Here is a 23,401-nt window from a genome sequence, read left to right as displayed (position 1 = left end):
CAGAGAAGCAGCTCTTTGTGTCCCAGTTGGAAGCTGGCATATAATACTGTCATCTCTGTCACAAGTGCTGTTCACTAAACCTCCTCTAACAGCTTTCAGCCGGAAACATCATCTGACAACCACGGCCGCTATTATCGGCTTTCTTGGAGGGCCTCGCTAACTAAACATGAATACACAAACAGACACACACAAAGGCACACCGCAGACTTGCAACGCATCCAACCGACACTTCCCCACAAGGTTGTATATTAGGATTTGCAAGCAGCACTCAGGTCTTAGTGATGAGCAATCAAGCTGAACTGCAGGGAGAAAAACCCTCGACAGGAAGATGGAAAAAGAAGGATTTTTTAGCTAGAGGTGCCTTTGGCGCAGCGGAGAAGAGGTTATAAATTGAGATATTTGCAATTCCCTCTGCTTCTTTGCAGGGGAAAGCTTAAATAAGCATGCTCTATTAACCACAATGCAGTAAGAGATCAAACTTTGAATGAGAATAATGTGTCCTTTGTGTTTCTGTTGCACAAACCTGCGCTTTTCCACCGAATCAGAGCGTGCCACACAAACTGACGTACACAGACACATGCATGTTATAATGCACAAGCATGCATATTAGGAGGGCAGAGCAATAAGTAAAGCTGACTATGCTGAAAGACCCTCAACCAGCCTGTTAGACTGAGGGGTTGTTTGGTAAGATTCAGTTAAGAATCGGCGAGCAGGTGAGGCTGATCCTGCCCTCTCACCCCTTCTATAAGTTCCTAAATCTGTTTCTACTTCTCTCCATCTCCAGTGCGATCAGAGAACCAAGGCTGTTGTAGCAGATAAACCCTATTTGAGTAGAATGAACTCCTGCATGAGCCCCTTTCGGACGGTGACGCTGCCGACGTGTTGAGTGTGGCAGCAGGAGTGTGTCCTCATTATAAACCTCCACGTCACCGCATGACCACCTCTGGATCTCTACTAGATCCTGTTCTTCTTCTGTTTGAAAATAGCCCTTTTAAGAGCAACAAACGTAAAGGCGGTGACATAATATCACCTTATAAAGTTGATATGAAAGATGTTCTAGCAGACAATAGCCTATTAACAATCCAACAGACATACAATACCAATATTAGCACTGAGTCTGGCCACCTGCTGATTATTAGTTTGATTAAAGAATATTGAACACACTGAATTTTAGCTCTGTTTTTGGTCTCCACCATCTCCTTTTGGAAATATCTGGTTATTTAGCTGCTAAATGTTCCACCATGTTCACAACATAGTCGCTAGCTTTGTTTGTCCTTTAGTTCATTTATCTGAGTTTTTTCACATAAGGCAGTTGCGAGTCCTGACTCCTTTCACATTAGAAATAATCATTACATCCGACATTATTAGAAAACTATTGATTGGAGCAGCTTTAACCTGATTCACTCAGAGCTGTATCCGCACACGTCCTGCACAGTCAACGTGGCTCGTTGCTGTGAGCCAGTAATTGCTCAGAGTTTGTGTTACAGAGTGTTACAAAGATGAAGAGTCCTTGACCACATTCTGTGACGGTTAAAGAAGGACGGAGAAGAATAGCCGCATGTTTCCCATCTGTGTGAACAATCCTGACCACTTTGTGATTGTTGTTCCTACACAATGACGCCGTTTCCCAGCAGAGCCCAGAGCTGAGTTTGTGGAGAAATGTCAGCTCAGTCCACAGCCAAACGGTCCGAGTCCGAGTGAAATCTATCACAGATTTTATTTGGGTGGCTCTAGGTGCAGGAATCAGAGTGGTATCATTTAGCTCATGCAGTCTTGTAATCATTACAGGTATCTTTTCACTGCCAGACTCTAAAGCCCAGCTCCAGATGTTTTATCTGGCCTTCTCTAACTCAAAACTAGAAACCTGTGTACGTTTTTTTTTTTTTTTTAACCGTGCCAGGCTGGCATGATTCAGCCAGCAGTCCCTCACTCTGCCAAATGTCACCGCTTTACTCCTCAGTTTATTTGTGTACTTGCCTTCTATGACCTATCCACAAAACAGCGGGGCAGTGGTTGTAGGCAGCTGGCCTACACATCACCACTGAGCACCGCATGAGCTCCACCATCACCCGCCTTGTGGTGCAAGGATGCAAGGGTGGAAGGCACCCGGTTATCATACACAGCCACAAGGAGGTCTGGCAGGAGTTTTAGTGATGAAATGGATGTGAATAAGTGTGGAAGGACTTGCTTACAACACAGGCTGGCGGGTCACCACAAGGCCCAGCCAGTGGTAGCGAGTTGTAAAGCGTGGCGGCTGCAAGCGAGCAGGAAAACAGGCATGCACCTTTTTCTTTACTGCACACACACACACACACACACACACACACAGGCAGTCTCACAGGGAACAACCATCGTCCACTTACTCGAGAAAGCTGGTGATGTAGTCTTTGCTGCAGGCAGACCAGGAGAAGGGGTTGGTGTTGGCTGTGATGTGAGCGGCCATCAGTTTGGCTGTCTCGTGGCCTTTGGTGCCGCAGGAATTCCCGATGCCATCATGGTTCATTCCAAAACTGTAACACACAGAATAAATGCTGGAATTAAAGCAGCTGGGTTTGATGGTGATGGTCAGTAACCATTGGGCTAAAAGTGATCCTCTCTTTGGGAGTTAACTGTACAGTTCAGATGGGATGAGAGTGGACAGTCCGGGGTGCTGGCTGGCTGCAGGATGCCTCCCTCAGCGGTCCTGGCTGTAAAGATCAAGCTCTGAGGCTCTGAAACAGCTGTGTGGAGGAGAGCCGGGGGTCAAGGGTCAAACCCTGTCTGGAGCTCAGCAGGAACGAAAAAGTTCTAATCACCACTCTGATGCCTGCCTGTCAATCACCGCCTGCAGGTCTGAGCAGGCCTTGGGGGAGAGTCACCGCCGAGTGGAGCGAGGACGACGGTCCTTTAGATCAGACGCTGCACCGGAGAACAGAGGGAGCCCCAAAACCCAAACAGCTCCCGACCTTGTGGTCTGTTATGAAAAGCTGCTCAAGAATTTATTTCACACTGAGGACTGAAAATAAATCATTTTAACAATTCATGTAAAAAAAAAAACCTTATCTGTCTGGATATCATTTGAATGAAAATCTCCCGTTACAGCAGGATGTCAAAGCTTACTTTTCCTCACAGGCCAGGAGCACAAATCAGCTCTAATGTATATAACAAACCCAACCACATCGCACAGCCTGAACCTGTTTTTCTAAGGCTGGCGTTTATGACATCTTACCCTATTCTGGAAATAAATCAGCTCGGTTGAAACCCCGCTGCAGTGTTTTTTTTATACATCCTCTAGAAGCAGAGACTATTTTTACAACTGCCCCACAACAGAAGCAGACACGAGACATAATAAAGGAAATCGCCATCGCGCTGAACCCTCTCGAGAGGGATACGTAGACTAATACATCATCATTATTTTGCTTTATATTCAAGAAGAAAGAGCCAGAGGTATGTGGACACTGACATTTGCATGAGGAAATATGTGGAGATACGGCCCAAGACGTCTGCAGAGGGGGGTGGAAAGGCTACATGTAGGTCTGGCGAGCTCAAGCACTAAGAAATGTTTATTTAAGATCAATTATTAGAGCACATGAGTTGTGAAAGTGATAAAAGGTTTGATGTTTGATTTGCGATAAAAGGATCTGAGGCAAAAGAAGGAACCCCACTTGAAACACTATGGACGTCTTCCAGGAGAGGCCGTCTTTGTTATCCCAAAGCTGAAGCGACATCGTGCCCTCACACTGTCAGATATCATAACACAGGATGTTCACATCTGCATGAGGAACCTGAGGCAAACACTCCTGCAGGGGATCTTTAAGAATACATCTGTGGTTCTTATACGGGCATCAGGTTATGTTTTAAGGTGGGGCATCAAACTTCTATCTAGAACAAATTTCCTGCATTTCTACACAAACTAACCTTCTGTATTAAGTCAAGAAACAGGCACCTGTACTAGTCCAGATTAGCTGGATTGAGGGTGCAATGAAGGCCAGTATATAAGTGGGTGAACTGGGACGGGAAATGGTTATTTCATATTTGAAATGATGTTTATACAAACATCATGTATCAAGGTTGCAGGCTGTTCCTCATGTCAAGCTGTAAGATAATGACTGTGAAGCCAGTCTGCAAGAGAAATAAAGAGCCTTATAACTGTGGCCAGCTGACTTCCTAAACTGTTCCTCTGGGTCAGTGTTTCCCAAACTGCAGCCGGCCCCCTCTCCAAAAATGTATTGTCTGCTTTTATGTGTAATAGTAGGATCTTAAAAAGTCTTAAAACTCACTTGTGGCCGATCTCATGCGCGATGGTGAAAGCAGAACCGAGGCCGATGTCTTCATTGATGCTGCAGCTCCTCTCCGGCTCGCACATTCCAGCCACCGAGGCCAAGCCTAGACACACACACACACACACACACACACACACACACACACACAAACATACAAATACAGGGTCAAGACGCAGCATTCTTAGGAGTCATGGTCATAAAATTGGGATTCCATGCATGTGATCTCCTGTTCACCAGCGGGAGTTCAGTTTAGCATCACGGGCTGGACGTCTTTTTTTTCCTTTTATTCCTCACAAACTACAGCGGCTGCTGGAAAATGTCTAGACATGGGTTAGATTTATACATTTCAATTCATGTAACAAGGGATTGCCTAAGATGCGAGCCAAGGAAGGCAATATAAGAACCCCCTCACCAACACCAGTACCCCACCAGAAACCTGTCAGAAAATATAGATGTTTTCCTCATTTCAGAAGTGGAGTCGGAGAACGACGGCGAGGGGGGACAGAAAGGGAGAGGGGACGCTGCTTAAAGTTAAAACATCTCCACAATCCAGGTGTTGCGGGTCCTTTTTTCCTAAAGCCTGACAGGTCAGATAGGGAGACAGGAGGCAATTCTTCACAGATTACATCTACAGGTGACTGCAGAGTGGATCATATGACAGCGCAAAGCAGGTGTGTGTGTGTGTGTGTGTTGGGGGATGTGCATTAATGTGTGTGAAGGCAGGAGCATTTTAATTCTGTAGTTTTTAACACTTATTCCTTGTTTTATGCAGCCATGCAGGCAGGTCTGAGATATCTGAAGACTTCTGCCTCCTCTCCAGTACAATGCAGTTTCATTTGTGGTTTAACAGCAACTTTTGTTTTCTTAGAAGTGTCCCTGATGGTCTGGATAATCCTCAGACCTTAACCTTAACCAAATCTGTGATAGAAAATACAAATTAATCGGTCAATCTGATTTTTTTTTTTTTTTATGTGAACATTGATAAAGAGCATAAAAACACACTGATGGACGCCCATTTCACCGTCAACAGTTTTCAGTTGGGACTTCTCTCTACAGAGCGAGAGGCAGATATCTGTAATAAAAGCTGAATGGAGGTGTGAGCGAGATGTTAAATTAAATTAAGATTTTGTCTTGCATGCACAGGCACATGTCTTGCACGGGTGAAACATGCGACACACCTGCATTTGCACTCGTGAACAGCTGCGCAAATCACGTTCTGGTGGTCAGTGCGGCTTCAGATTTTCCCGTATGGTTTGCGTGAACTCCCTGGCTCCCTGCTAAAAGTGGCATGGCTTTTGTATCCTCTTTACTAAGAGGCTAAACAAGAATAGACTCGCAAATCAGGAGGCCACTGAAACCATTACTGCGGGGAGAAGAGGGAGCCTGAAGGTGAAGAAAGAAGGAGGAGAGGGAGGGAAAGGAAGGAGGGTGGCTACTCTACGATTAGTTTAAGAATGTGAGAATGTGTGAGTGTGTGTGAGAGTGTGGGTCGTGGGTGAGTGCAAACACACACAAACACACACACACACACACACACACAGAGACACACACACACGGACACACTACACTGCAAGTTGTTTTCTTAACGCCAGGGTGGACTGTGTATTATCTCCAGCCCCGTGATTACTCGGCGACCCTAAAGGCCAGCGATCTGACCCTGGAGCATGATCCCCGAAGAGGAGAGGGAGGGGAGGAGAGGGAGGAGGAGAGGAGAGGGGGGGGCGGTGGGAGGGTGGGTTGAGACAACGAGGAAGCCAAGCAGATGCCAGGGCAATTAAAGCGACCGGGGAATGTGACGAATGCGGTCAATCTGTCAAACCACCCCTGAAGTCACAATATTACCTCCAAGATATACTGTGGTGCCTGCGGGGCCTTGACAGAGATAAGATGGGGAGAGAAGGGATGGGTGGGTAGGAGGTCTGGGGTTGAGGATGGGTTGAAGAGGAGCAGAGATAGGAGGAGGAGGGAAGGAGGAGGGGGGGGGGGGTCTCTGCCACTGCTTGCTGTCCTTTTTTCCACCCCCAATACCGCCACAACCAGCATATCACCCACTCTATCTCCCTCCTGCATTCTCCAACACTCCCTGTAATTGTTCTTTTCCACTTCCATTTTCCTTTCAACTCCTCCTCCTCTTCTCCATCTTCCCCTCTTTATCCCTCATTTCTCCTCCCCCCGCCTCAAGTCTCCCTCAACACATACCTTTTCCTTGTCTCTCTCTCAACCCCCGCGGTGGAAGCGTAAACACCTTAGACAAACTGAGGTTAGAGGCGGAGGAGATGGGCAGAGCGCTTTAATGAACCGGAGCCCGGCCGTCCGGGCTCAGGGCTCGACCGACAGAGGGGAGTCACTGAGGAGCTATAATAACACAAGTGAAAACATCCTTCTCATTATGTCTCACAGGAGCCGTCTGGTGCTCTCCTAAAGGAGACTGCGAAGGTTTGCTAACTAAGGTTTGTCTGAGGACACGTTGAAGGCCGAGCGTGAAAATGAAAACCTCTCTAGAGGGAAAAAGAGCAGAATGAACTCCTAAACCAGAGAATCATATGGTCAGCATCAGATAAGATTACCAATCTGGCATGAAAACACATGTTAACACACATAAACCTTCCTCCGCTTTATCCCACTCACCTAAGGTACCGCAGGGTTTGTTCTTGTAGGTGCAGATGTCGTACCTGAGGACAGGAAAAAAAGGGAAAGAACACAAATGATTTACTAACTAGCTCCACTGGCTCCATCCTCTCTGTGTTTATTCACAGTCTGGCGAGATATAATCTAAACCTTTAGCATAACAACAGCATGTAATGAAGTGGTTCTTAGTTCCCTCCTCCATCTATATCATGAGGCGAACACACGGTGCTCAGGCCTGAATGAGAATAAAGTGAAAGGCTTCGCTCGGGCTGCGTCCCTCCCGCTAACCCCCGTAACTCACATGCAGGTAATCCAATAGAGCGGAGGGAGAAAAAGGCCACAGAGCCTTAAGAACACATCATACATTTCAAATGAATGATCCAATCATTGCTAAAGCTTTTAATCTATTAAAACCAAGGGCAGAGCAAATTTAATTTCACCCTCCTTCCCCTCTCTCTCCACTTCTCTCTCTCTCCACTCTCTCTCTCCTCCTCCTCCTTTCTTCTAGCGAGGTACAATCGTGACCTCGTTTAGGACATCTATTTGTTAGGATTTACTTCTCTAATTTCTCTCAGCGTCCTTTTCTGATGATGATGATGATGGAGATTCATTTCAGTGGAGGTTTCGTGTGTCCTGCTGGTGCATCTCTGCAGGGGATCTAAACTAGAACTAGTAGTAGCAGCATCAGCGTCCTGTGAGCCTGGTTGTAACAACAGACCACGAGGGCCTCCGTCCATCTTATAATGATATTATTACTTTATATTTGTCAGTAAGTACATTTCATTTGAGTGTTGAGGTTGGAATTGGCTTCACATCATTATGTATTCTAATGTTTGCGGATTAAATTTCATATTATTCATCTGAATCTGCAAAGTAACTTATAACTGAAGGTATCAAACAAAGTCTAAACTGGAAATACTCACGTTAAGCAGAGGTACCTCCAAATTGTGCTTAAATACAGTTTCTTAAAGCCCAAGTATCATCTTCAAGTGTCTTGCTTTGTCTGACCAACACTCCAAAAGCAACAGATATTCAGTTTATGTTAAGAGAAAATAACTATAAAATAGTTTACAGTTGGTTAAGTTATTGCTGATTTACTTTGAGCTGAGTGCTGCAAACATCAACCACCTTCAAAATCATTCTGAACCTTTTTAGCCGCATTCCTCCATTGTAAGGAATGTCTGACTGCTCCTCCAGACATGGTGGTTAATGAGGGCTTCCTGGTGTCTACCATCAGCTATTTATACTATCTCCAATGTTAGCATCTCTGCGCTCAGCTGGTGCCTCCTCCCCACAGCTTATTATCTCATTATCTCTCGCCTACTGTTTTTACTCAGTATCAACCAAAACTATATTTACTCCACAGTCAGCAGTGTTTCATCATATGGAATTATCTCCATATATCACAGGCAACGCCAAACAGGAGACGTGCGCCATCTATATGCAATAATGGCTTCTACAAAACTGACATTAGTGCCACCTGCAGGCAATGAACAGAACTGCAGTTTTCCTTTACATCGTGGCTGTTAGCATGTGTTTTTGAGGTTTTACAACACGCTAACATTGGTTCACTAAAATTAAATCATTCATAATGTTACGAGCCATGTTATGAAGCTTTATGAGGCTTCACCTAAGCTTGTACTTGAGCTAAACGCTAAAGTATTTTGCAGGTATACAGGTAAGCATTGGACAAATTGAAATTTTGACCAGATTTTTTCTTTAAAAAATAAAGCGCTACCTGCCCAACACCAAACAGGAGACAAAGTTAGCAACCAGCTAGCGAAGAAACCTGCACATCTAGCAAGCTAAAGTTTTCTCAGGTGCTGTTGACGACCAAAACAGAGCTAAAAGAAAGGGAATACAAGCTCAGCTATATTTGTTAGGGGTGATGATGTTGCTCTGTGTTTGCTTGATGTATAAACAGGCAACTGTTTGATAACACGTTATATTAAATGATTTTATGCGGCAATGATGCCAAAAATGGCGTCATGCATCATTAAATACTCTGAAATCTGCAGGTCTGAACTGCTGCCTCTTTCCTTCCCTTATAGGTGGTGCAGGACAGCATGTGGACTATCAGCAGGCTGCTAAGCATGAATGAGGAGCTTTGTAAGTTGCAGGCCAGTTCAACGAGGTGTCTGGTATCTAAAAACAATGACAAGAGGCTGTCACAACAAGCAACAGAAACTACAGCCACAGAGAGACGTGAACCCCGTGGCCATTGGATCCAGACTCATCTAAGAAGTCTTTGGTGCTGCTGCTCAGTGAAGCTGAAACCAACAGTAAAAACAGGAGCCGGAGGAGCTGGAGAACATCTGCTGACAGACAACAAGCAAGAGCACACTAATGATAGAAAGGTTGTTTTGTACAGAGCCCAGAGAGTCAAAAAGCTTGGCTTTAACCCGTGTCAATCACAGAACGACATCCTCTCTCTAGACAAAGCCAGTGGGGGGGAGGTATATACTTTAGTTGCTAGGTTATATGGCCAAAACAGCTCTGGCAACAATGACGCCTATTCCAGGTAATGACAGAGTTTTGCTGTTTTATAGTAACACCCTTGACATAAATTGCTGTGTGACAGGTACAGTAAGTCTAAAACAGTAGAACTTTATTTTCAGCTTTATTCCCACCAGCTTCAACAGCTACAGTGAAAGTTTATGCACAAAAACTGTGACGTTTGTAGGATTTAGTGCTGAAGCTGCTGGCCACCTCTACCAGGAAACACACACACACACAGTCAAGCCATGACTGCACAGCTTTTAAGTGCCAAGAGCACAGAAAATAACCTGCAACCTATTTGCTGAAAATGAGAAAATTAGTGCTTCTTACAATGAAATTAACACCTGAAAGAAACAACTCTCTGACTGCATGAGGGCTCACGGCTCACACCTGTGCACACGAGTCTACACTTACCGGGTGATTAGGACAGCGTTGTCGTGATGGGCCATCCCATTTTCAGGAATGCTGTTTCCATCGCCGTGATGAGACAGGATGGACTTCTGCCACTTACAGAAGCTGTCCAGAGACTTGTCAGCATGATGGTTAATCTCCAGGTTAGGCTGCAACAGACAACACAACATACATGCGATACAGTGCAACATGACAAAATATTCCACAACATAAAACATGTCATGTCCTCAAATGTCATAAAAAATCACATCTTATGGTATCAGATGTATCAAGTTCTGTCTTAGTGCACTGTGTCGTATCACGTCATGTCATTTCTTGTCATATCTTTATGTGTCCTGTCGTATTATGTCAACTTGTACTGTATTGTGTAGTGTCGTTGTTGTTTACTGTATTTATAATATCGTATTGTGTTGTATGGTATCATGGTTTATTGTCACATCTTACTGAATCGTGTTGTGTCCCGACGTTTCATATTCTGTCATAACGGATCAAGTCAAGTCTTTTTCACGGCACGTATCATGTCGTGTTATACTGCGTCCTGTCGGGTCCTGGTATGTCATTTTACTCTGCATCGTGTCGGATCAAGTTTTGTCTTCATTTATCGAGTCATATTACGTTGTGTCCTGTGAGGTCACATCGTGTCTTCCTGCACTGTGTCGTATCATATCATATTACATACTGCACAATACCAAACACTTCAAAGTATACTTTTTATGTATAAGTTAAAGTTATCACAGCATGTGACACGTGGGAGTCATGTGGGCAAGTGGTTACACTGCTAATATAACTTCCTGATACTGCGCCTGGTTCAATTACAGCCAAGTACCTCAGCTGCCTTTTGTACTCTTATATCCTTTGGGTTTCGACTATCCACTGACTAATCCAGGCAAAATTTTAAGAATATATATAAAAAGTATGACTGACTCTTAGTACCATGTGTTGATAGTGCTAACCTGTGAGCTCCCATGCTGCCAAAGCAGAACAATCACCTGCATGAGTTATTCTGAGGAGTATTGTACTGGGAGCAGAGGGAGGTTAGATGACCAGTTATTGGAACAGCAAAAACTTCTAAGAGAAGTTGCAGTGGCAGCAAAGGTAAAACTATTTATAGCAGGAGTTTGATGAGTCAAAGAAAAGAGCAGAACTAGGACTTACATTACTAGAAAAAAAGAAACGTGGAAAGAAGACTAGCAGGAAAAGAAGGAGTTTGGGAAGTCTGTAAAATACATCTACTTCCACGAACATAATGGGTTCAGCTATAGCAAAGTATTGCATCACCAGGCGACGATGCAGCGCTGATTTCAGCTTGCCCGCTGATTAATTACAACATAACATACTGAACAACTCAACAGCCCATCAGTGACTCACTTTCACCATAAAATGTTGCTTGTTTCGTAGCTGTGTTTTCTATTTATCCAAAACAAGGGCAGACTTCCCTATTGGATCAAAATGTGGCTCCATTATACATGAAAACTTGGACCTGATGCTACATAAAGAGCCACTATGACCCCTTCAAAAAAAAAAAAAAAAAGCAGATGCTAGGAAGGTACTCTGTTTCTCCCATCACACATGTACAGTGTATGTAAGAATCCTCAATCGAGGCTCCCTGAGGGAAGACGCCGGAGCACATCTTTCATCTGAAGTGGTGGCCATATGGTGAAGAGTCTCTCTCTTCCCTTCCACCACGGCAATCACATAAAATACTGCAGCTCACTCACGCCAAGCACATCAGTTATACACTGACTACAGGTGAGGGTACAGACACGTATAAAAAGAGCTCACGGTAACAACACCTGGGATTATACAGCACGTACAGAAGGTGAAGAGAATATTTCTTACCTGATCTTCAGTCAGAACAATCAGCCGGGTCACAATAATGTTCACAACATTCCCTAGACTGGCATCACGGTAAAGTTTGGCAACCTGACCTCCAGAAAAGAAGAAAAGACACAAAGTCAGACAAATTGTGTCCATGTGTTGCAGCATCTGACCTTCAACTATTAGTGCCACACAGCAGACTGCATGCTCAACGTGTGCGGCAGACAATCACAACAGGACCAAAAAGTAGGATCAAACTTACAATATTCATTACAGACAGGATGTAGTGCTCAATGTCTTTGCGTCCGTGGTAGCCGACCATCATTTTATCAGCGACCACAAGTGTCTCCACGAAGCGCTCGCTGCTGACGGAGCGCCTCTGTCTGTGGGTGCTGTTCGACTGCTCGCTGTCGTTTTGGGGTGCGGGGGACGAGTGGACCGGGGAAGGCGTGCTGAACTGGCAAGGTGCACTGCTTTTAATGAGGTCTGCGAACGAAAGAGGGGCACGGACGGGTTATTACAAAGCGTTCTACTTCAAGACTGAAGATGCATTATGTGTTGGAGACAGAGCCGGTTTGGAGATAGCAGACGCACGTAGGAAATCTGCCCCTTTGAACCTTGCAGCTAAAGCCTTTGCTTTATGACCCAGATGCTCTGGGAAAAAGCTATAAGATGGTACATGTTAGGGCTTGCTAGCTTCCTGGCGATGACAGCCTTTGCTGTTTCTTATAAGACCTTGGCCCAAATACCTAAATATCCACCTGGTTCTTTTTCCAATTCGTCATATCTCAGCAGACACAGCATTTGGTGGAGTTGTTTGAATTCTAAAATCTGAACATGATTGTTGGTTCTATAAATAGGATTCGTGCTTCTATAAAAGTCAGAGCCAAGAACTCCTTATGCACTGAAGGGCCTTTTATGAAGGCTGGAGTGAGAGTTTTTCTTACAGGTTGAAAGGTGTCCAGGCCAGGAGCAACTATAGCACACAAGAGACCCGGTCATGTCTAACAGAACCTGGGCCTAGAACCAAACCAGCACTTCCTCTAACCTGCTATGTATAGTTATTCCTTTACGTCAGTTCCACCCACACAGAGTCCAACCCAGATGGAGGTTCACCAACCTGAAATGCCACAGCTGAACTCCTGGCTAGGCTCTTGTGGTGAGGGAATGGCAGACATTTTATAAATAACATGTTGCTGTGCTTCTTCCAGGTTCCATTCACTGGAGGTGGCGGAGGATATGTTCTTTAATGGCTCTATCAAATACTGTTCTTCCTCTGTTGTTATAACACCGTGCTTGTTGGGGGAGAAAATCAGTGAAAGAAACAGGTCACAAACACGAGCAAACACTGCTGCTAAATGCATAAATCATGACAAAGTGATGCTTTGTAATCGTTTCTATTTCTAACTATTCTGTGTACTTTCATTCTATTAAAGGTGCACTCTGGCTACTGTGCACAGGGCAGCTCAGTTCACCTGTAACTGTGTGCTCAGACAGGATGAAAAGCACAATTTTCAGGCGACATGATTGCACACAAAGTCAACAGAGAGGTGTGATGAGATGAAGATTCGCCACCAAGGGTGCTGAAAAGTTCTGAAAAGACGTGACGCTGGAAGATGAGTTGAAAAAGGAGACAGACTGGAGGAAAATAACTGATTTGGGTGAGTTCTGAGTTTAGTCAACTGGAGATCTGGAGTCTGACAAAAGATGCTGTGGAGGTGCATTATGGGAAATGTAGGAACCAGCATTTTATGGATACTATAGACTAAAAGTCAGGATCTCTCAGTCTTTGCTGCTTAGACTTTGCCCCTCCTTTCTTTATTGTGTCTCTTGCAAGCCTTCCAACTTGTGGAAGTGTAGCACTTAATAGCTGGAGCACCCCTTTAAAGAACTAATATATTCCCTCATGTAATCCCCTTTCCCTGATGGGGTCATGTTTTAGCACACATAATAGATTAGTTACAAGTCCGCAATTAAATTTAAGAACCCCCTAACAATCAATTACATCCAGACCAACATTAAAAACGCTGGTCTTTGCCCCTCAGCGTCCCCTGTGGAGCATAAACGGTGAGAAGTCCTTCGAAATGGGTTTGTAGCAAACACTTGGCCGGGCTCTGTAAAGCCTCCAATGAAAGCAATTAAGCGCACATCACACCAGCACACAGAAAAACATATTCGATTTAGGGTTTTAATAGCGTGTGATGTCAAGATCTCAAACTGTCCAGACAGCTGATTACATTAAAGCACAGACACAGTTTTGTCCATTTTTGGTGCTGTTAGAAAAAAAGGCAAACACTAATTCAATTTATGATACTCTGTGTAGGTCTTGCCAACACATTTGGCCACATGTTTTCTCCACATGATTACATTTGCCAATAAGAAGCAGGGCCTTTTTTCCCTTCTTTAGAGTTATTCTGAACCAAGGAGGGATAACAGCTATTAAAAAGTCTTCCAATTTCTTGATTAGCAAAGAGAAGCTGGACAGTCACACAGTCTGTGGATCAAAGCCCGTGGACTAAAAGCTTAGACAGGATAATTAGATGCCTTGTTAGTGCTGTTCAGTTTGTTTCTGAACGGAGCACTTGGAGTAATATCTGTGATTTAGACACATTATTTTACACATCACAAAAAGGGATCAACTAAAAAGAAGAAATGATCTCAACTCCCGAGGCTTTTAAACGTCTGAGGGTGATATTTAACGCACAAATAGATAGAAAAAGCTCTGGTGCTCATCGCTAACAGATCACCGGGATGATCTGATTTTTCTCCATGAGCATCACCTCGCTCCAAGCTGCCTGCAGACTCAGCGTGCCAGATGGAAGGAAGCCAAGATTCTGTTAAGCAAACTACAATTGGTCTAATCCTTTGGCGCTGCGTCTGAAAGATTGGCTGACATGAGAGCAGCACAGGCTAGGTATATATTAGTAGTCTGACATTAGAGTTGGGTTTGTTTGAGGTAAGCGGTGCAAACTCTTTGTGGCTCAAAGGGCAGCTGGAGAGCGTGAACCGGTCACTTGGAATACGGACAAATAAGTCACCCGTGGTACTCACCAGGCCCCTGCAGTTGCTGAGTGCCACTCTGGTCGTGCTGTGCTGATTTTGCAAGAATCCAACATAGTGACAGTTATCTACCATGTTGTGGCGCCACTCCAGCCCTTCTTTACCCCAATACTCCACGGTAAAATGTTTTGACACCAGGTGGGGGTTGAGTGTCAGGTTTAAGTGAAAGTGCTTTCCGTAGGCTGACAGTCTGTAGAACAGCCGGGACTCTGGGGGGTCCGGGTCCAACGCGGGCAGCTGTCCCATCATGGGGTCCACCGCCCCGCGTCTCCGTCGCCCCGGCCGGTGGTGCTTCACAGTGTAGCTCAGGAACTCTCCGTTCTCATCCACCCGCACCGGGACAGTCAACTGGTAGTGCTGCAGGTAGGACAGGAACTCCTCTTTTACAGGAGAAAGAAGAGAAGACAAGATGAGATAATGAACGGGTTAGAACAGAAAACGCTAAGATCCTCCTGTCCGCCTACATCATACCTTGAGAGTTGTGTGAAAGTCTGTTGATGCTTTGAAATTCAGAAGCAGCCATCACCACCAGGCTCAGTGTCCAAGTCAGCGTCTTCCACAAAATTTCCATAATTCAGGGAAAGCTGTGACATGGGGCGAGGGGTAGAGGGTGCTACAAACGGGTTAAAAGCAAACGATCGGTCCGATGCCACACCATAACAAGTCCATGGTTTTTCTCCTTCACTTAAATGTTCGCGTCGTGCTCGAGGGCTCATCCAGGTCTCAGATTTCTCCTGAAGGCGAGCACTTCCACATCTCACTGGCCTCTGGATTCATGTCAGCGGCTCGTAGAAAACACAGTAATCCATCAGACACAGTCACTCTCAGGTGTAACTCCAAACAGGAAGCTCTATATTGGAAACTTGCCTTGACTGATCCATCTGCATTCCTGTGGAGGAGATCAATCAGAGGTTAAATGACCTTTTATCTCTTGGGATTCATCAGATTACTGTCTGTGGCAGATCTTAGACGATTAGCTCATTAATTGATTCCTCAACATATGCTGTTTGCAGCTTCACCAATGTGAGGATGTGCTGCTTGTTGCTGGTTTGTTTCATTTGAAACTGACTATCTGTGGATTCCAGGCTGCTGGTTGGACCAAAAATAAAAGCTATTTGAAGTTGCCACCTTGAGCTCTGATTGGCATTTCCCACTATTACCACATTTTCTAAACCAAACCATTCATTGATTAAGCAGCAGGTCAAACAATAATGGACATTTACATCAAGGCTGAATGATTTGATCTCAAATCATTCATCAAGTCTGACCAACAGAACCCAAATGAGGCAAAGCAACACAGTTCTGCTGCTGGAACCAAGAAGAAATGACTGAAATGATCCATCGATTATCAGAAACAGTCTGCTGGTGCACAAATCAGTTAACAGACTAGCTGCTGCAGCTTTAATGGAAATAATCTGCTATGAATGAATGAAAGTCGAATGCAAAGTTGAACATCTGATAATTCAGTGCCTCAGTGACTGCTGGCCTTCAGAGCCACAGTGACAAACACGAGGCTCTGCAGCCTCACTGAAGCGCAGTAACCTCATTAAAATGGACGCGTAAATCTTACAACTAGTCGACCTGATAGAAGCTGTGCACATTGTGCTTTTACTCACTGACGCGCTTCACGGCAGCATGTGCAAACTAGACTAGTATAAACAAACGTCAGCGGATCCAGGTGATAGACGGATGGTGTCCAATGAAAAGTGACCGGGCTCCAAACACGGATGACAGCCTTTAGTGGAGATGAGTGTGTGTGTGTGTGTGTGTGTGTGTGTGTGTGTGTGTGTGTCTTCAGCTCCGGCGCTCCAGACAGACAGCGCTACTTACTTGGCCACGCTGACCCAGACAGTTGGCAGGCGGCCCGTGTGCATTACACCGGTACCTCAAACACAACCCTGCAGGAGCGTCTGCAAATCAAAATAAACCACCTGACGTCGCTCCGGAGCGTTTAGGTGTCGCTGCAAAAGGCGTGAAGCTGCTCTGTCGGTTACTTTGCAGATGTGGAGCCGTGCCGCTGCGTAACTTACACCCTGCAAAGTAGATCCTGTGCGTAAATGTTTCCCAAAGCGCACCCCCCCCCCCCCCCCCTCTAAAAGAAAATCACTCTGGACTCGCAGAGCCAAAACGAGCCGTGCAACTGGCTAAATGCTGGTTTGTAAACACACAAGTCTGCATTCCCTGAGAGAGGCTTTCACCGCTAACACGACACACACACACACACACACACACACACACACACACAGTGTAAACCAACACATAGTTACCACGCTCATCTTCATTGTCAGCCCCGGTCCAAGTGTGCAGGGAGCGCTCAGGACAAAAGACTTCTGCAGCTCTGAAGTTCCGCACACAAACCTCTGCTGCTCTCCTCTTCTCATCTCCTTCTGGACTCTGCCATCCTCTAAAACTGCAGTGTGAGTCTTCCCCTCAGACCCCGGGAGCAGCAGCAGTATCTCACAACCAGACACTGTCACCAAAAACAACAACAACAAAAAAAAAGAAGCAGTTATTCAGAGTCTTGGATGGTGTCCAGCAGAAGGGTCTATTTTCAGCCTATCTGTCCGTCTTTATAATCTACACTTTGTGCTCTTGATGGTGGCTCAGAGTGGCTTAAAAAAAGTGAGTTGAGGCTGCAGAGGGTTGTTCTGCCACCTCAGGAACCGCCACAGCTCACTGCTGGAGAGAAGAGTGCATGCACACAGCAGCAGGAGTTTGGCTGGGGGAGCTGCTCCTCCTCACTACATTGCAGAGACCGGCTATGTCCCAGTCCCGGACAACTTCAAATTGGCAGCTTTTTCAGCCTGTGTGGGGGGGAGGAGGAGGAGGAGGAGGAGGAGGGTGGGTGGGTGGGTAGGGGAGTGCTGGGTGGGTGGGGGTGGGGGGGTAGTTGGGTTTGGGGTGGGGGGTGACGTCAGTGCAGATGTGCCTCCATCAGCTGTGCGCATGTCTATCAGTGCTGCCCTGAAATAACACTAAGTCTCACAAAGTTCAGCTCCTAATACAGTGGAGGTGTGTGTGTGTGTGTGTGTGTGTGTGTGTGTGTGCTGTAGTAAAAGGAGCAATACCACATTTCATAAATACTAGATTATATGTTCATGCTGATGTGCTTATAGAGATTATTTAACTAAAAAATGCTGTGCAGTCTTTAGGTTGTTTGTTCTCATGACAACATGTTAATATTTAGTTATTTTGAAGTTATTTGTTGTTTTTTAAAGTTATTTATTTATTTATTTGTGATTAAATTTATTCTATCATTAAGTTTTTTATTGTATTGGTAGAACTTTAATGTTGGATCAGAGGTGGGGAGGGAGGGAGGGAGGGAGGGAGGGAGGTGAGCTGATGACTCCTTAAAGATGATTTCATATTTCATTGTACTTGTTAAATAAATAAATACATTTATCAAACTGAAAAAGACTACGGCCGTGTATTCAAAACTTACATTTCATGCAACTTCCTACTTCCCCTCGACGCTTCAGAGGGAAACACCGTCATGTTTACTTCACTACATTTGTTGGACAACTTTAGTGACTTTGCTGATTAAGACGTGACATTATGCTGAAGTTATAAAACACTTTGACAAAATACTTTCAGTCCTGTGTTAAATACGTTACTTAAGTAAAAGTACATGAGTTTAATTAGCCAAAGTACTAAGAGCAGATTAATGCACTGTGATTGCTCTGAAATGATATCAGAGTATTAGATTACTTATTGTTACATGCATTAATGTGTAAATTGAATATTAATGTTTTACTATACTTAAGCCGAGTAACTAAAATGCACTTATTAACTTTTCACCACTGTTTACTTGTGACCCTTTATATGAAAAATATTGTCTAGTTGAGGCTTTTTGTCGTATCTGAGGTAGACAGACACATTAAAGAGTTAAACAGTTAAAACGATAGTAGAGAAATCACAAACATGACTAGAAAAGTGTGTCAGAACTGTGTTTTGTCTTCTCTCCTCTCCCATTAATCATCGGACGACCCCTCAGATTTATCTGGTGACCCTTCGGAGGGGCCCAACCCCCAGGTTGGGGACCACTGGACTAAACTGTCTGACTGTATATAAAGTAGTTCAGAGAGTCTCCACCTGGAGCTGCTCCAACAGTAACATGCTGCTCTGACACTGATGCATCAGTCTTATATCCGTCACAGGCTTTTTCCTGCAAAACAACCACTTTCACTCATTCTAAGTATATTACGCTGATTTTACTCTGCTTCAGTGGGACTTACCTGTACAGTAACACCAACTAACTGAATCGTAGCAGAGCAGAAGTGTAAAGTGGCACAAAAACACCTCAAAATTGTATTTGAGTAAATGTACTTTGCAGTTTAAATCCTGGAGCCGTAATTGTGCACAGAAGACGGTGATGTGACCTACAGCAGACGATCGCCCAGCAACCACAAATATCAACAAGGAACAATATCAGAAAAAAGAGCACATATTCTGACATTTGTTTGGCACTAACTTTGAATTTAACTAATGAAAACTTGCTGTCAGGCTAAAAAAAACATGTGCAAGTTTTAACTTTAACCCTGTTGTGTCCTGACATGAATTAAAGATAAAATAGTTCCAGGCTCTGAACGCACTGATTTATCACAATAACTAATTAGGTTTTAAAGTTCGATATCCGAATCACTGGATCTGCTAAGTCTGATGAGAGTATTTCAAGGGTATTTAAGAGTGGAGGTTAATGGCAGCCTCGTGTATTTTGGTGTAATTTCGCCCACGTCTATCTTTAGTCTGTAGGAAATTGAAAATCATGCCTATTCCTGAGTTCCAGTTACAGCTGCTCATTATGTAGGAGCCTATATCATTACAGCCAGGTCGTCATTACATGCTCTCCCACATGGCCTGACAAGGTGTCCTCCAGTTTGTGGGAAGCAGCGCCACCATGTGTCTGAAAGGAGCACAGCAAGGCTTCAAAATGCACGAGGAGCGACGTGTTTGGAAATGATTTTTGCAGCTGTAATATTAATCCAGAGACATTAGATTTAACAGGAAAACACATTTTACTGCATAATCAGTGCTCTTACATGTCACACTTTAAAAAGTTATAATAATAGTTACATATTTTTACTTAAGTGAAGTTTTTGAATGCAGGTTTTAGTACTTTGAGAAAAGGATCTGAAGACCAACACAAGCAGCATAAAATCCAAGAACTTCATTATTGTACTTAAGTGCACTTAGTTACTTTGTACAACTGCTTTTGTTGTCAAAATAAATCAGAAAAGAAACGTTGAAAGCCTCTTTGTTGCTGCAGACTAAGATGTATTTTTAATTCCCAGTAGTTTAGCATGTTTTTCCTCAAAGGCTCAAACACTGGAAATAGTCAAACCATGAAAGAAATCAGCAAGAACTCTTTAGAAGCTCAGTAATTGTCGTGATGCCCTGATGAGGCTGCCATTAACACATTAGGGACGCTGATGGATAAAAGAAGAGCCTTGCTGGGCTGTTAACAACAACGTGGAGCCACAATATTTATATAATTCTAGAGATAGTGGATGTAAAGATGTGGAAATTAAATCCAGAGCTCCAGTTTGAATCATCAGTAGTTCTGTTTGCCTCTAAAGTTTTACATTTAAACCTAAAACCATGAGATAAAACATGTTGTGGGTGTTATCGATAACACGTGTGTTTAGTGGGACTTATCTCTGAACAATAAAGCAGTAACAAAGTGTGTCCACCTGCTTTCATCGGCTATAAGGACTCACGGTGCCTCTGCTGTGAATCTTTGCCATCCATGAGCCTCCTTCGTCAGCCTCAGCGTCCTTCAGCCCTCCATCCATCTGGTAAGATTTACCTCCTGACGACCGCTTGACTGGGAATCCCAACCTGATAACTTGTGTTTGAGTTGTTTGATGTTAAAAAGAGGTCTAGTTTTATCTCTGCTGGGGAAAAATACACAGGTAATGATCACAAAATAGGCCCTGCAGCTCAGGAACGGCGATAAGAACAAACTAAATCAGAAACAAACCCTTTTCATCCTGCAGCTTTCCTCCTGATCATGGCTGTGACCAACCAACCAACCAACCAGGCAGATTCGAGCGCTCTGACTTCCAGACCGGCCTGTGAGATTTCTGTGATGACTGTGGAACCTGTGAGCACCCCCCAGGCTGCATTTTGCATGCGAGATGTAGATTTCTTGTTTGATTCCTCACACGTCTCTTTTACCTTAAAACCGTGCTGCTTCGTGTGCCTCGGCTGCTCCATCGCCAGCGACATGGACGAGTGCTGCCTGTGTGGCCTGAGCGTGGCCATCTGCAGCGTCTACAGGACCAGATACAACATCAGAGTAAGTCTGCAGTGGGCTGACTCCCTCTGGACTATGTACCAACACAACTACATTATCATCAGGTGACACTGAGAGTGAAAGTACAGCCTGTAGTTGTGGGTATGACACTTGTAAAACAGTTGGACCCTTGTGACTCCATGTTTAAGATCTTTGTTTGTACTAATGTGCTTAAGAAAAGTCCTGCTCAGTATTATCAGCATCATTTACTAAAAGTAAGTCAAATGTCCTCAGAGTGGCATTAATAGATTAATCCATCAGTGTCATTAGTCCCAGTGGTTTCCAACCTAGGGGTCGGGCCCCTCTAAAGGGTCACCAGATAAATTTGAGGGGTCGTGATTGATTGGAGTGAAAAATGGAAAAATGCAGTTCTGATGCACAAATCTGTTTTTGTTTTTTTAGGCGTTTCGCTCTGAATAATTTTACCTGTTCGGACCTCAAACAGTCACCCAACATCAGCTTTTCCAAAGTCAAATCTAAGCACTTTTCAAGCACCTCATGGCTGTGGTAACTTAAATATGTCAACTTTACTCTCTTCAACTTAGTTTATTTCTTCTTCTGTCTATCTCTCAGTTTATTAGATTAATATTTCAAGAAGTTTTAAGCACATTATTCAAGATCAAAGCACTTTTCAAACCTTGAAAACACAGCATTTGAGCATTTTCAAGGATTTCCAGCACCTGTGGAAACTGTGCATCTAAAGAGGTTTGGTGGAAAAGTAACTAAGTACACTGCTTTTTGTAGGTCAAAGACTTTGGGAGCCAATTTTTTAATCTTTTTTATAAATGTGTTATAAAAGTTTCAAGAAATAAACTAATTTATGAGAGAAAAACGTTGGACAATAAAAGTTGTAAATTTACGTTCAGATAAAAGTTGTAAATTTCGGAGAAAAAACTCACAAATTTATGAGAAGAAAAAACGTAAAAATTTACGAGGAAAAAAACCTTGAAAATTCAAAGAGTGTGTGAAAAAATCTCAGAAATTCTCTGACGGTGAAGTAAAACCGGGGAAAAGAGTTTCTGGAATAAAATCGCTTATATTTTCTTATTGCTACATCCAATTTCAAATCTGATTAGGTCACGGCTCCTTGGCTCCTGCCTTAAATTTTAGAGGTTTTTCTCGCAAATTTATGGCTTTAATCTTGAAAATTTGAGTTTTTTCCCGGAAAATGACCAAAAAATAAATAAAAAGAACCGTTTATCTACATTGGCGCCTATAAGCTGTCACACTGACCTTTGGGTTGGTGTAAAATTTACAGCCTTGGACTCAACTTCCTCCTCAGCAAATTAAAGTCAAGTCAATTAAAGCATCTGTGTAATCCTGTGATTACGTACACGATGCATTCAGGTACTTCTGAATCAGACCAGTGTCAGTGGTACCTGTGTTTCCAGGGCTCACTGTGCAATGACTTCATGGCGGTTGGGTGCTGCCCACTGTGTGCCACCTGCCAACTGAAGAGAGATATTGACCGCAGGAAGGAGCAAAGCATTTTCTAAACGGGTGAGCATCTTCTTATTAAAACAAAAACAACAGCTCATATATGCTGTTATGCTGCATGTTTATGGAGCTGTTGAAATGATGGAAAATCACATGTGTGCTTTATATCTTCTAGATGCTGTCTCAGCACCAGACAAGTTGTAAATCTGCCTGAGTGCTGTGCTTATTGAAGCATTTATAAATACAGGCCACCCTGCCTCTGGTAAAGATGTTAAATTGCCTACAAAGTATAGGATATAGCATCATCGAGCCTTTAATGGGGTCGTAAATTAACCATCATTGTGATTTTTTCTGTATCAACTCTAATCCTCTGGGGGGAACGACACCCACCTCCTCCAGCTGGTTAAACATTAGTCAAGAGTGGAAAATGGCGCCACGAGTTACTGCTTCTGTTATAAATCTAATTTTATCTCTGAGGGATGTGGAGACTAACTGTTTAAACCTTGGTTACAGATACATGTCTGTGTTCAACTGGTTGGGTAGTTACAGATATATCTCATGTTAAACTAGACAGGAACTAGCAGCTTTATGATACGATACTTCATATACATTGAGACGATTCTTAACAACTTCAACTTCTGCGCAAGAACATCGAGAGCAACGAAAAACTTTCAAAATCCTTTGACAAGAACAAAACCAACACTGAACAAATACTAGTTGTTAATAATACAGGTAATAATGCAGGAACAGGCCTTTTTCCACAGCAGACTTTTTGATGTTTTGACAGGAAACACACACACGTGCATCTCAGACATGGTGGGGGTGTTGCACAAGGCTGGTTCCAGTACAGCCTGCTGACACACCTAAATGGAATAGAGCCATAAATAACTCATCTATACTTTCCCATTAATCATAAATCAGCTGTGAGGAAAAGCTTCAGGACATCCGGCGCACTGAAGTGTCTGTTTCATGTATGTACAGAGGTGTGCAG

General features: G+C 43.8%; 2 protein-coding genes across 2 annotated transcripts in view; one reads left to right on the top strand and one right to left on the bottom strand.

The window, feature by feature from the left end:
- Positions 1 to 15,249, bottom strand: part of adamts6 (ADAM metallopeptidase with thrombospondin type 1 motif, 6) — a 51,787-nt gene extending 36,538 nt beyond the window's left edge. Inside the window, exons 1-9 of the mRNA XM_070850218.1 lie at positions 15,150 to 15,249; positions 14,670 to 15,058; positions 12,739 to 12,913; positions 11,881 to 12,104; positions 11,640 to 11,723; positions 9,804 to 9,949; positions 6,891 to 6,934; positions 4,260 to 4,365; positions 2,364 to 2,510 (exon numbers count right to left, since the gene is read on the bottom strand). Coding sequence (XP_070706319.1) covers positions 2,364 to 2,510; positions 4,260 to 4,365; positions 6,891 to 6,934; positions 9,804 to 9,949; positions 11,640 to 11,723; positions 11,881 to 12,104; positions 12,739 to 12,913; positions 14,670 to 15,058; positions 15,150 to 15,249 — 1,415 coding nt within the window. The remainder of the gene's footprint in view (positions 1 to 2,363; positions 2,511 to 4,259; positions 4,366 to 6,890; positions 6,935 to 9,803; positions 9,950 to 11,639; positions 11,724 to 11,880; positions 12,105 to 12,738; positions 12,914 to 14,669; positions 15,059 to 15,149) is intronic.
- Positions 15,250 to 19,443: 4,194 nt separating this feature from the next.
- Positions 19,444 to 22,469, top strand: LOC139219176 (placenta-specific gene 8 protein-like). The gene is given in 4 exon segments (XM_070850980.1): positions 19,444 to 19,481; positions 20,675 to 20,800; positions 20,865 to 20,976; positions 22,365 to 22,469. Coding segments are annotated over 4 exon segments (381 nt in total).
- Positions 22,470 to 23,401: the final 932 nt, after the last annotated feature.

The sequence above is a fragment of the Pempheris klunzingeri genome, chromosome 19 (assembly GCF_042242105.1).
Source record: "Pempheris klunzingeri isolate RE-2024b chromosome 19, fPemKlu1.hap1, whole genome shotgun sequence".
Classification (NCBI taxonomy): domain Eukaryota; kingdom Metazoa; phylum Chordata; class Actinopteri; order Acropomatiformes; family Pempheridae; genus Pempheris; species Pempheris klunzingeri.
Note: the sequence above shows the minus strand (reverse complement) of the source record. Positions and strands in the feature narration are given on the sequence as shown.